General features: G+C 39.4%; 2 protein-coding genes across 2 annotated transcripts; one reads left to right on the top strand and one right to left on the bottom strand.

Annotated features, from left to right (window-relative positions):
- Positions 1–146: 146 nt before the first annotated feature.
- Positions 147–3,446, bottom strand: LOC110041510 (uncharacterized). The gene is made up of 2 exons (XM_020746799.2): positions 2,724–3,446; positions 147–1,708 (listed from the first exon to the last, which is right to left on the bottom strand). Exons 1-2 carry the CDS (start codon positions 2,845–2,847, stop codon positions 675–677), a joined length of 1,158 nt encoding a protein of 385 aa, XP_020602458.2. The 5' UTR covers positions 2,848–3,446; the 3' UTR covers positions 147–674.
- A 1,382-nt stretch (positions 3,447–4,828) lies between these two features.
- Positions 4,829–13,155, top strand: LOC110041513 (uncharacterized). Its single transcript, XM_020746803.2, has 6 exons — positions 4,829–5,617; positions 6,157–6,225; positions 7,618–8,086; positions 9,339–9,541; positions 10,154–10,330; positions 10,774–13,155. Exons 1-6 carry the CDS (start codon positions 5,557–5,559, stop codon positions 11,076–11,078), a joined length of 1,284 nt encoding a protein of 427 aa, XP_020602462.2. The 5' UTR covers positions 4,829–5,556; the 3' UTR covers positions 11,079–13,155.
- The last annotated feature ends 446 nt before the right edge of the window (positions 13,156–13,601 follow it).

Below are 13,601 nucleotides of genomic sequence, written 5' to 3'. Positions count from 1 at the left end.
GTTCGGTTGTTATTGGGCGTCTGCCTATCAACTTTGATAGTAGAATTGAGACCTGGTCTATCGCCAACTATCTGCACAAAAAAAACCCTCGGGGTCAAACTTGAATCACTTAATGATCAACCTGTGAGCGCACGCCTACACAACAATTAACTCGGTTAATAAATCATTTTTCGTGTATATTTTACGTTAAATATAACAGTGACTGGGTTATGACTGTAAGGCTGCCCACCCTTGGTTCAGAGTCAGTTACCAGTTGACTCGATCGCAAAGGTTTTGAATGTTGATTAACGAATTTTCAAAATGCCAACTGAAGAGTACTTTGAATGAGTTGTCGCGTGAGTTGAATTCAAGTTGCGACAATGTGGCAGGTTCGGTTGCCGACCAACGCATGTGCCAAGGAAATATGAAGAAACGACGACGACTGTAGCTCAGTCAAATTATGGCGGGAAACTTAACCGCGCGTATGTCTTCCAGCTTTCCTTGCTCCAGGACTTTCCAAGTTCGGTGTTCTATGACGCCCCTCTAAACAGTCGGGATGACAGTCAAATTTTGGCGGGAAACGTTATACCTGCGCGTCTGTCTTCTCAATATTTCTTGCGCGACGAGACTTTCTAAACCACAGCGCAAACCATATATGGTCATTCGCTCACGTAACGAAGTCTTAGTTCGGTGAGCTATGACAGCCCTTCTGAACAGTCAATGTGATTTAACCATTTTAACAAAACCTCTACCACCCCGTTTGGCTTTGAGTCAACAGAGTAATTACGAGTTAGAACAACAGGCCTTATATAGCTAGTGTTCGGTGAAAAATGCCGCCAAAACAAGCTAGCGTCCTTCTGAGCTCGCTCTTCTCCATAAAGCGAACCGATGTCCACCCCTGTCACTTGCTCGGTTTTTTCGGACAATTCGAGCATTTTTATCATGGTCGGAACCGCTATCTCCATATAGACTTGGTGCTTTTGAAACACGGCGGAGAGTTTCTGAAATGCAACTGCGTGTTGTGAAGGAATGTAGAATAGATTTGAGAATCCCCGATAACACATGTTCAAACCACGTCCATTCCATAGCAAAGCATTCAGTGAATTTTCCACATCCCACGAACTTTCTTCCTGTCCCTTGCTATCGATTATTGCACGCTTGTAAGCGTCATTCAGGTAAATAAGCTCTTTATAAGCCTCCTCGCAGGCCTTGAGTCCCCACGGCGTATACCACCAGATCCAGGAATCACGCGTTTGCTGAAACATGACCTGGCTACCAAGCTGTCCTGAGCTTTGCCATATCTGTGATCGACTAAAATTTGCAATGCTCCAAATATTCAAGAACAGATCATTCCTCATAAATAAATAACCCGTAAACTGTGGTAGTGTCCTTGCTGCAGTACTCAGACACTCGTAAGCTGTAACCCCATGAAGCATAGAGACCACTATAAGTTTGTACTGGCCTTCCTTAGGCGGTTTGACAGGTCCGCAATAAACAATATTTGGAAAGCGATGTCTGTAGAGCTTCTCCAGATAAGGAATAGAGTCATAAAGAAATTCAACGAAAGCTATAACCAGTAAAATGTCGTCGAACTTGTCGTGTTTACAATTTCTTTCGCTGTTGTTCCCTCCGCGGTTGTAACTGTTCTGTAATTCGCGTTTTTGATCGATTAGAATGCTGTCCTCATCAGCTATTTCAATTACTGGACTTATGTAGATAAACAGATAACCTGTTGGAAACAAAGTATCTTCATTACTTTAAATCTAAGTGGTCGCCATCTCAAAAAAGCGTAGAATCTTGAAAATATTAGCCTAATTTTTCAAAAATTGTTCCTGCGTAAAACTTCTTAATTGCTCCCAATTTTAACCAGCCCTCTTTTTCTTTGTATATAAATGCCTCTTTTGTGTTTTCATACTCCTCAGTAAGCTATTATTTGAGTTTTATTTAATTTGTAGGTAAATATGTGTATGATAAATATTGCTTTGAGCGGAATGCCATGAAAAACAATCAAAATTACATTTTTCATTGGTTTCCGTGTTCGCGTGTATTTTGTTCTTTTCATTCTTCATGACTTTTACCCTCACTTTTTTTTTTGTATTGCGTAGACTTACTTAACAATCTTACCCCACTGTCAAAACCACTGTTTCTCTTATCTAGAATCGCACTACGGCGACCGAATGTCGGTGCGGTGTTGCCCAAATCAAGGTCACCTGACCGAGCGATAGTTTTACACACGAAGCGAAGAGAAAGTAGCGACATGGCTTACAGAGCAGGTCAATATGTCTGTTATAACGGACGCTATATGAAAAGAAGATTTTGAAGTTCAAGAATTAAGCACCAAAAAACCCAGACCTAAACAGTGCAGTAGGGTAGTAATTATTTCACGCATTGTCAGTTTAACAAGTATTTTATAAACAATATTTGCGCAAGTGCATTTACCGTCCCGAACTTGCTAGCTCCATGTGTTCGCTATCTGAAGGCATTTGTATCGAGCTATACGGTGCAAAGCGTACAAGTTCGTACAAGTTCTCTTCCTTATCTCTCAGGTTAACGATACATCCCCGCTTTGTCCCACGCGCGAAGTCGAAACTTTGAATAGTTCAAGTAGCTTACTGAACGCTTCAATGAATATCTAATAAGCGATCATTTTATTTCGACGCAAGACGCTGATCACCCAGCAATTCCTAGACGATGTAAAGTGAATTACCTGAACAGAAATTAAAAAAATGAACTGCAATGCTAACCTCTTGTCATTATGAATACAACAGAGCACAGAGATAAAGTTACTAAACCAAGGAAGCACAACCGGAGACAGAGTCGGTGAGACGCCATATGCACTTCAACATGGCCCGCTTCCTTGGGCAGCATCAGTTCAAAAATCTCTTTTAACACTTGCGCAAAGGAGTGAAACAGTTTCCGCTCCTCAAATGTCGTTAGAAGGGACGGCTCGCTTTTCTTTTGTGTGGAAATCAACGTTGTGAGCACGCTGCACCGAAGCGCATGCTCAGTTAATTTGCCTGGCGGGTACCAGTAAGATGCGATTTTTTCCGTGCGTCAAATAGAGAAGGCTATATTCAATTTGTCAAAGGAAATTGAAAGACCAGTTTAGACTTTCATTCAGATTACATGCGTTGAATAAATGTATTTCTCCCTTCTTTGTCAAATTTAGTCTTCTTTACATTCAGTACTTCGCAAAATTGTTCATGGGAGACGTAAATTGCAAAATTATTTACCAGAATCTCGAGTTGCTGAGGCAGAAATCGTTAAAAATTTTGCTGAAATGGTTCTTCAGCTGTTAAACACAGGGAAAACCAAGCCTATCCATCCGTGTTACCACGGTCCTTAACTCGTTAGATCTCATAATAGATTATTTAAGTGTAACTGACAAAATCGACGAAAACATTCACATTAATTGAACACTTTCCACGGTTCACTGATCAAATCACACGGTCATCTAACCAAAAAGAAAAGAATGTTATGATCAAAAAACTAAAGAATTTGTATCAAATTTCCGGAGCTAGGATCGCACAGCTTTTCCGCAGGCTTGCTTATGAGTATTTGTAACAATGAATATTTTGCGGGCAAATTCAAGGCAAAAGTGTTGGGTCAGATTTGATAAAGAAAACCTCTCTTTCTTATTGGAGTTAGACATATTTTATAAATTATTTGAATTGTTTTGGTTACTGTTTTTTTAGTCCAAGATCTAGCCATTTCTTCGTAACAAGAATTGAACACGCGATTTTTGATTACTGACGTACAGGTTTTTGTCAACATTTTCGTTCTTCCAGTTCGATCACGAAAAAGAGCCAGCAAACTATTTTATTTCACTGACTAGGAGAACTGAATCAAGCGTAATTTGTTTTGGTGGCGATGATGCGAGCTCAGATCCAATAAGCAACCAGTAAAAAGACCTGCCTAGAAAAATTACAACCGTTACGAGGCACAACAAATATGAGAACCTCGAGATAAACAAGAGCTTTTTCAGTTTCTCTTAGCCTGTCTGAAGTTCAGATTTCCTACGAAACTTCGCTGAATATAAAAGCAAAGAATTACGATTATTTTCCTAGCTAATCTCATGACGCCTGTTCTTCACTGATTAAATCTTGTGTTAATGGCTTTATTGCCTGTTAACCCCTGACATTTTAATTGTCAAAAGTTGTCCAAATTCTCTCTTGAGATGTCAAGGTTAATGACGTTACTAAAATCATGTACTGAAAATAGACGATTCACGTCGTTGCTGAAAGCCTTTTAAACGGTTTTTTTTTTCTTTAAATTCAAGAGAATGGACATTAAACCTACTTGCTCAATCAATATTGAGTTATTACACTGGCGAACTTTTTAACGATCTGATTCTTCAAAAAACATGCACCGTATATTGTAGGTATATGTCAAATGCAAAACCTTAAAGTTCAACTGATTAAATCAACTAAAACCAGTTGAATTCTTACGTTCGCGTTTATATTTCCTGAAGACAGAAAAAAATATCTAAAAGTTTGCGTTCTCTCAGCGATGGTCATGACAGTGATTCTTGTATGCTATGTTTAACCCATTACCGCCTGAAAGACGCACTGTAAACAGCTCAAAGGAACCGTAAATCACGGGTTTTTCGTCCATTCAAACATATGTAAACCTTTCCTTATCGAGAATGTCAGGATTGCACACAACATACTTGTGACCAAGGACAATTTTCGACCCCAAATTCAAGCGCTTAACAGATGTACTTAACCCAAGTTGCTGGGCTAGTGTTGTTCAATTTATTCTGATCTTATCACATTGAACACGGTGCTGCTCATTGTTGACACGCACTCCTGTCGGCCACCTGCGAGCTAGACACTAGCCTGCCGCTGGAGACCGTGTCAACAGCTAAAACGGCTCAAGCGCGGGATATTCAAGGACCGGTGAACGCCAAGTGTCATACCAGGGAACTCCAAGTTCCAACACGGGTCAAAATTTGCGTCTACGACGGCTGGAATTAACCACAACACTGACCGCTTTGAGATAGACGTTGCTGGCTCGAAAAGGGAAGAAGTTTGAGTGATTTGCGCTGAGTAGAAGTGAGAGAGTGGTTAATCTTGGTGCATGACGCTAAGCGTAAGACATTCAACTCTATTACCTAACCGTACGCCTGACCGTGACGTAATTATTGACTTATTCAATCTGCCCGGTTGGGCGGTCGGAAATTTCTCCAAACAGCTAGCGGGGTAACATCAACAACACTCGACCACCTTCGAATTTTCTCGTCCAGGGTTTGGAGAACTCTTGCATACGGCAACGCGAGCGTTTAGATTTGAAATTCCTCCCCGTTCGTCGTAGATTTTTCCTCTGCAAGAAACGCACGCTTTTTCTGGTTTGTTTTGAAACAGGGAACCGCGCACGCGCATGCTCAACGCAGTATCGGTAACGCGTTTGAGTGATGGAGCGGTGTTAGGAGTTGTAGGAGAGACGCGAATGGAGGGAAAGCTAATCTGCTGATAACGTCATCTGAGGCAAGAAGGAGGGATTCCTCTCCTTAGTTGCCTTGTAGCTAGATGAGTAGAGGGGTTAGTTTGAAGGACAACTCGAGGACGCCACGGTGATATGCCAAAATCTTTCCTTGTGAAAAAGCCCTCTCGCAACAAGAGGAAGGAGAGATATGATGGTAAGTACCTGTGCTGTTATTTCAACACACCAGACTCCGCGAAACTTGTCATTACCAAAGGTCAGCGCGTTTTCAAAGCTTAGAAACATTAAACTTAGTATGGAGTTAAGCTCTCATTTGCGCCAAAGTGTTTTTAAATTCAAGTTTGTTGAATTTTATTTGATTTTACTTGACTTCTTTAATTTCTGTTGTGGCGCAAGTCCGCGGTTCGTTGGGTCAGCACGACCCACTCAACAGGATTAAGGCAGCCTGTCTGACAAGTAAATAAAAAAAATTAATCCATAGATTTGAAGTAATTGTCTTATTAAACGAAATGAGTTAATTATCTGGGGGTTTTTTTTAACTTGAGGCGCAGATTTTTCAGTGAGATTTTTGTTACCGCTGATTACTTCAGTCAGCGAGTATGCGAAAGTGGTGAACTCACAACCAGATATCAATAATTTAGCTTTGCGCTAGTTTGTCAAGCTCGGTTAACTAGCTTTTACGTCGTATTTCTCTACGAACTACACCGCATAAAATGCTGTTTAATTTTTTCACAGATAATGAAGAGTTATCGGACGTTATCGAGGAAGGAGAGCCGGACAGGAGTCCAGAATCAAGCATTACCGGTTTGTGTTGATTAACTATGTTGACATGACCACCCGTTAGGCCCTGGACTTCAATATAGGGATAAGAAAAGATCTTCACGCTCCGAGAAACACGTTTAATGCTAGCTTAAGCTTTGCTTATTTTGTCGTTTTTGACTTTTTGGCTGTAATGAAGTCCATGGTCTTTCATTTCGCTGAAAAGATTGGAAGTAACTAAGTTCTGTTGGATTGGAAAAACGGACTTAGTGTTAACGAACCTAGTCTTGCAAAACACTTTGATTTGTAAGTAGTGAGCCATAATTTAACTTCTCATCCAGATTTATATCCTAAAAATCAAAGGCTTTTTGCTAAACAAAGCAGTTGGAGAGATTTCTGTTATTGAATAACGTAATTGAGATTACACTATCAAAAGATTGATGTGAAACAAGTGGTTCTGGTCTAGGTTGCCATGGTAATAGTTAGCTTGTGAAATGTGACCGCATGCCGGCGAAAAACTTTGATCACTGGAACCCCGATAAAATATCTTTCTTACAATTTTTTTTTTCTTATCGATAATATAATTATCGGGTTATGTAGTTGAGTTAATTACTGTTGGAGAGAGCATTTCTAATCTTATCCTCGCATATATTTACGACGCGCAATTTGACAATAGAATATCTTAACGGCCAGATACCGAAATTTAAAGTATTTATAACTTCTGGCTTTTCGTTTGAAAACAAAATGAAAAAATTTGCGATAGGAAAAGGTTAGATTGGATATATTCGAGGTAAAATTTCATGGCATCACGTCATCCCACGTGAAGACACCCTAAAAGCAAAACTTGAGGTAAGATAACACTACGGTATGTTGTCATTTGGCTAACTTTGTTGCAACAGGAACAAACAAACAACCAATCTTACCGGTTTTCCATTTAAGAAGGTCTCAAATAAGAACGCTTCTCTTGGAAACAGATTCAACTACTTGTCAAACTCGGTGGCGCTTCGACGGAAAAGTTTGTTTTTGGCCACTCCGAGCCGGTTTCAGTTAGAAAATCAGCCAGGATTGAAGCTTGCAGGTCTTTTAATGGAACACCAAATTCAGAAACCGCTGAATTTTACAGCTCGGATCTTGTAAGAAGTACCTGCCAAAAGTAGTTTGCATCAACCCAAACGGGCTTCGAAACGTTCAACTTTTAAAGCCTAAAAAATAGCGAAGCGCATTTGGAGATATTTTACGTGACAGAAACGCTTTCAATAGCAAATCTTTTGTGAAAAACTTATATCTTGCCTTGGTTTGACCCTGCCGTTCCTTAAATAACATCTGTGATGGTACCTGATTGATCATGGACAGGAAAACAAGTAAGAATTTAAGTTTTTTATTTTTTTTTTAAAGCCTTCAAAAGTGACTGTTTCAAAACTTTAAATCTTTTTTCAGGCGACGTGGCGATTCAGTGTAACCTGGAAACCGCCGCAAACTCTCAAGTGCCCCGCGTCACTAATGGCGGGAACCAACCGTCTGTTTTTCCCGCGCTTGACACACGCGGACTGCACACGCTTGCGGAGCTGTGCCTGCGGCGGGCGGACTACGAGTTTTGTGCAAAGAACGTTAATGTAGATCACAGGGATACCAACAGCAGCGAATTGCATGAAGCCGAACTAAACAATGATACTTTCAGAGAGCCTCGTAAAGTCCACGAATCAAAGTTTAAACGGCGTGTTAGCGACAGCTTCGTAAGTTTAAGGCGAGAACAAGTCAAAGTTGAAGACAAGGAAACTGCAGAGGAAAAGTGTGATGATCTGAAGGAAAGAAAAAAGCAAGCAGCGAGACGATCAGTTAATACCATGAATGAAAATAACTCATCAAGACTTCACAAACTGGAAGAGGAACTGGAAAAGATGTTGCAGTAAGTATCATAAAATTCAAAGCTCTTTTCAGCTTTTACTTTAGAGTCGAGCCTCCACTAACGTCCACCTCTCTACACGTCACGTTTTTGGTCTCGGCGGACAATCCATACATTCAGTCTCCTTTTTAACCTCTCAACAACGGCCAGCTCTCCACAACGGCCACTAAACGCGTCCCGACTGCCAAAATAACCTCTTCACAATGGCCAGTTTATCAGTGACTGAGAAACGGTGTATACGAAGCCCATTTTTAATGTAAAAGGTCACTAAACGTGATCCGTAACGCGCTTCGTTGGTCCGTGTTTAATGTTACACCCCCTCTCTATAACGGCCACTTTACTCTGTCCCCAAGGTGACCGTTGTGGAGAGGTTCGATTATATCTTTGATATCTGTATTTTTCAACTTCCAGTTCTTATTTTAAAAATTAAATCTAAGCTACAAAACATTTGGTTTGGCTCCACAGGATTAGACACCATTTTATAAAAATTGACCTAAGTTTGGCTTATGTACGTTTGTCAGAGAACATTTAACATTAACATTAACATTTATTATTTGTATTGCGCCTTTTCTATAAAATATTCAAAAGCGCATCACAACAATAATTAATAACTAAAATTTTACAAATCTTCCTATCAAAACCATAAAAAATGTTTACATTAAATGGGTAAAAGATAATTACAAATAAAGGTATAGATATGCTAAGATAACTGAAATGATTCCTTAAATAAAAATGTCTTAATTCAAGTCTTAAAAGATTCTAAGTTCGTTGCTTCGCGCGCGGACCTTGGCAGCTTATTCCATAGGAAAGGAGCAGCTACCTGGAAAGCTCTGTCTCCCAATGTTTTCTTGGCTTTCACACTTGGTCTTTCCAACAAACGACCATTGTCGTTGCGCCTCAAATGGTAGGACGAAGGCTGTTGAATACTAATTAAATCTGAAAGGTACTTAGGTGATAGGCCATGCAAAATTTTAAAAGTTTCAACTCAATGCAATTTCTTTTCATCTTGAACGAACCATGGGTACTCCTCCATTGAGGCTTTAATTCTATCATTTTTTGATCAATCTCAGAAAAATGTCTAAATCGACTGAAAGACCACTTCAAATATGCTAACAAAACAAACTAAAATTGTGTTGTAACGCTTAAAAGTTCCTATCTTTTCGAAGCAATAAGATTAGAATTTAGTGACTTTGCTGATGACCGTCAAAGTTTTCGCGTGCCCATTGGCTGAATGTATGACGTCACTGTTTTTCAGAGGCAAAGAAGAAATTATCGGACGTGAAATCAGAGAGTTCATGGAAAACAACAAGGCTTTGGAAAAAGAACTGATTGAAGAGACCGGCGTGTCTCAAACAGAGATCACGAAATATCTTCAGGAAAGTGTCCACTTGAAGGAAGACAAGCGAACAAAACTGTTCAGATGGTATCTTGAGAAAAAGCTTAGTAGAACAGAATCAGGTACGGCAAGTTTTCCTTGATGGAAATATAAACTCTCTTTACTTTTGTAACACATTTCTTCAAAATTCTCACATCTAATATGTTATGAGAATTTTGTTTTACATCAGGACGATGATCCTTGGTCTATGGTGAATTTTTTTATCGGATTTCTGGACGAAATCCGCTGTATACAGGCTGTATACAATCCATTGACTCTTCTTGACCAGCAGCACTGGTGATCTCTCAAGTTGCTTGAATCTGTAGCTTTACTTGACCCACGCACAACAAATTTATCTCAGAGTCATTTTCATTCAATATCCCTAGCCTTTCTACACTTAACAGACATTTGCATAACAATAGTCGAACGTGGATGCGAGGCAACTTTGGGCAATTCTGTCGTTTCTGCCCGAAATTGCCTCGCATCCACGTTGCGTTACCTTGTCATGTAAACAAGCAAAGCAAACCTTTAAATGGGCTATTCTCTTGAAAGCGGGCACAAGGTTGCCATTCGCCGAATAACATTCCATCTAAGTTTAGTTTTCGAAACTTCTCGTGATGGAATTATCGAACTCAATGATCTATAGTCGTTTCCTTTGATTTTAACCAGATGTTGTTTGCTTTCTCATCCCTAAGATGATGAGAGCTATACATGTTACAAATGCGGCAAGATTTTCGCATACGAGAGCTACCTGGAGCGTCATGTGAAGTATGTGTGTCCGGATAAAACTGGCCGCACTTGGAAATGCTCGTACTGCAGTAAAGCTTTCCAGTACCCTTGCTATCTGAGGAGACACATGAGATCCCACACAGGTATGTAACATAGAAGGAACAAAACCCATTGTGGCATTTTGCATCCCCGGGAGGGCACGCCTATATCAAAAGGACGAGTGTGTTTGTCGTACATTTAAGGGGTTAAAAAAGCGTACGTCTTAGCGTGTTCAGTCTCAAAAGGTCCATAAAGGAAGCTTTGGCGGTACCTTTTAGGGTGTTGAGCCGAGAAAAATAAGACTGGAGATAATGTGTTGTTTTAGAATTGGTATCTCCTAGGGGTGAAAAAAATTTCAAGCTACGCTCAGAAAACACGATCGTGGTACCTCTCAGGAATTCTTTTCAAAATTTCCGACGACCACCCCGGTCCTTTTTATATGGGAGCCCCCCCCCCCCCCCCCCCACAGGTGTGCACCCTCGTTGTTCATTATAGTAACATTATCGCTTAATTGTGATTTTGAAATTGTTCCCTATCTTTCCCTCAGGCGAGAGTCCTTACAAGTGTACGCAATGTTCGCGGGCGTTCGTTCGTTCAACTGACCTTCAAAGGCATTTACGCAACCACACAGGAGAGAAACCGTACAAGTGTCAAGAATGTTCTAGGGCATTTGCACGCTCTACGGACCTGAAACGCCATATGCGCACGCACACAGGCGAGAAACCCTATAAATGTTGGCAGTGCTCTAAAGCGTTCTCTCAGTCAGGGAGTTTACAGACTCACTTACATACACACTATAAAGAGTCTCTGCAAATGAAGGGAGTGATACCCGACAAGACGAAAAGGACTTGAAATTAAGGCTCGGAACTCGGAATTGAAACTTCCAACACCAGAGATATGGGCGTCAAGAGTTCTTCAGGTAGCGAGAGAAATACAAGGGAGTTTTCTGTTCTGGAAAAGCGTCGGAGAGGATAAGAGTAATTCTATTTAAATTAAGTGTAAGATGAGATTATTGATGCCATTCAAAATTATGGGGAAAACGTGCACGGTCTGTTTAAAACAGGTGAGGACATAAAGAGGCGTCTTTATTTGAATTGTGAATGATGATGTTAACGCAAAATTCTCTGTATCAGAAAGATAGATGTTTTCGCTTAGCTTTGAGTCACCTTTAAATGGAATTATTTGCTGCTAAATGCACGTTTTATCGATTTGTGTCAAATTAAGGAGAATCAAGCTTGTTTTAAATGCAGTACGATGCGCTGGGTAAACCGTTATGCTGTTCGGTTCACAAGAACGATCATTGAGTAGAATGCCTGGTTGCAAAGTAAACATTAATGCCACATTCAAATAGAAAGGTTTTGAGTTTTTCTCAAGGGACCATCAATCTCAGTTGACTTCTCTGTTTGTTTGCTTTTTTATTTCGCTTTTTTACGCGTTAAACGCCAAAAATGGAGGCTAAATATGTAAAAAAAACTTTACTTAAAAAATGTATATTTTCGAAATTTTGCTAGGGTACAATACTAAGTTTTGTGTATATGTTTGCTTGGGAAAACTGTTTTTATTTGCTTTGCTTAACTTTTGAAGAAAGTAGCGAATTCACGTGTACAGCTATCGAAAAAAGGTTTTTACAAAAATGTAAGGCGGCGCTGTTGCGGACCATGAACAAGGACTTTACATCATAATTGTATGACCTCCCTGACGTGAGATAATCATCACTTACATGAAACTACCATGTGATTTTCAGAATTGAGTGACGCTAAATTCACATAACTGCATGAAGTTCTAACACACCAGGTTGAATATTGTCGAAGTGAGAGCATTTTTAAACCGTTACATTTAAGGTAGCTTCTATGACTGGGTGTTAAATATAAAATCCAAATGTTCAGTTCAACAGCCGTTAAAAAGTCCTCGCTTTTGTAAGTAACATCTTTGAAGAAACGTTCTTTGGCTAACGGTTGTATTGTCTGTTTCAAGTTATGCAAGTTTACAACAGATCTTACAAATATACAAATTAAAATGGCTTTCTACAGTTTTCGTCAAGATTCCTCGGGACTGTTGTGGATATTCCTTGTTAAATAAATCTGGAGTTTTAACAAAAAAAAATACTCGTCTATTTCGTTGAACATCGACTAAACGGCTTTTCGTTCTGTTTTTCAAAGTGTTCCAAGGACTTTTGTCGAAATCGTATCTAATCTAATGGCTCTTTCCCTCTGAGTTTATTTTTTAACTTTCATGTACATAGCTCAAATGAAACATGGCATTTACCTGTTTCTTACCTTGATTCAGCGATTTAATTCATTGTATTATAATTATAGCATACATGGGTGTATATTTTTCATTTTATGGTTCTATTTAATGTTTTAAATTTATCATAGCTTGATTTGAAAATAGTATGAAGTTTCTTTCATGTAATAACAAGGAATTTTTTTCCATGAAAACAAAATTAGGCAATATTAAAGAGTTCTTATTGGATCTATAAGTTTGTTATTCCAATCCTTGACAAAGCCAGATAATTGTTGATGCTCGGCTTCGAGTATTGATGTATTAATAAAGTTGGCCACTTACTTAAAATTGTTCCATTTTTCCGATATATGTTAATTCTAGATATGTCAAACGTAAGCAAGATTTGTTTCTGCTTTGTTTCAAAAAGTATTCGTTTAACCGCATCCTTACTACATTAAATAACTGTTTTCATTAAAAAAAAAGTTTGTTGTGATCATATCTCTGTCGACTCGTTGTTGTCCAGATATTTGTTATCATTAATTATTATAACAATGTTATTATATTTATCACACATATTATGATATCCCCAATAGCGACAGGGTTTCAATAGCAATGATGTTTAGCGTATAGTATATAAGCTTACATGTTTATTCTAAAAAGCGAGCTGGTCTCATTTTCACTCAATAAAGCAAGAACTTGAGAGCGACTGTGACCTATATGACTGTTGTCTGCATAAGGGTAATGTCCGATCTAGCATTTTGCTACGATGCCCTATTAATTTTGTGCTGCCCATTAATGATCTTTAGTGGAAACAGACACTGCGAAAATCTAAGCTAAACCTAAGAGCACGACAGAACGACTTTAGGCAGCCTAAAATCCGAAACGCCTTTCCAAGCTCTCCATGATGTTCTAGCAAAGTCCAGTCCGTCCATTTTCGACTATGCACGCTTTGCGGGCGTATTTTTCAACTTTGTGTTTTAGCATTGTCATACCTTGTCGCGGATTGTCAAAATGCCTGTCGCATTTTGTTATAACACACCTGCCGCAAATTATACTAACGTGCCATCGTAATTTTTATACTTAGTCGTGCCTTTTTTTTGTACGCATCGGTGGCATATCAGGTGATTGTGAATTGGTCGAGGTATGGTTCGT

Source organism: Orbicella faveolata, unplaced genomic scaffold (assembly GCF_042242905.1).
Source record: "Orbicella faveolata isolate gen_17 unplaced genomic scaffold, um_ofav_v1 contig_25, whole genome shotgun sequence".
In the NCBI taxonomy this organism is placed as follows: Eukaryota; Metazoa; Cnidaria; class Anthozoa; order Scleractinia; family Merulinidae; genus Orbicella; species Orbicella faveolata.
Note: the sequence above shows the minus strand (reverse complement) of the source record. Positions and strands in the feature narration are given on the sequence as shown.

Bases quoted from the DNA above. Each gene is read 5' to 3' on its own strand.
- LOC110041513 (XM_020746803.2), top strand. From the start codon at position 5,557: ATGCCAAAATCTTTCCTTGTGAAAAAGCCCTCTCGCAACAAGAGGAAG. The intron at 5,618-6,156 runs GTAAGTACCTGT...ATTTTTTCACAG, and splicing joins GAGGAAGGAGAGATATGATG to ATAATGAAGAGTTATCGGAC. The intron at 9,542-10,153 runs GTACGGCAAGTT...CTCATCCCTAAG, and splicing joins GCTTAGTAGAACAGAATCAG to ATGATGAGAGCTATACATGT.
- LOC110041510 (XM_020746799.2), bottom strand. From the start codon at position 2,847: ATGCTGCCCAAGGAAGCGGGCCATGTTGAAGTGCATATGGCGTCTCAC. The intron at 1,709-2,723 runs GTTAGCATTGCA...TGTTTCCAACAG, and splicing joins TGTATTCATAATGACAAGAG to GTTATCTGTTTATCTACATA.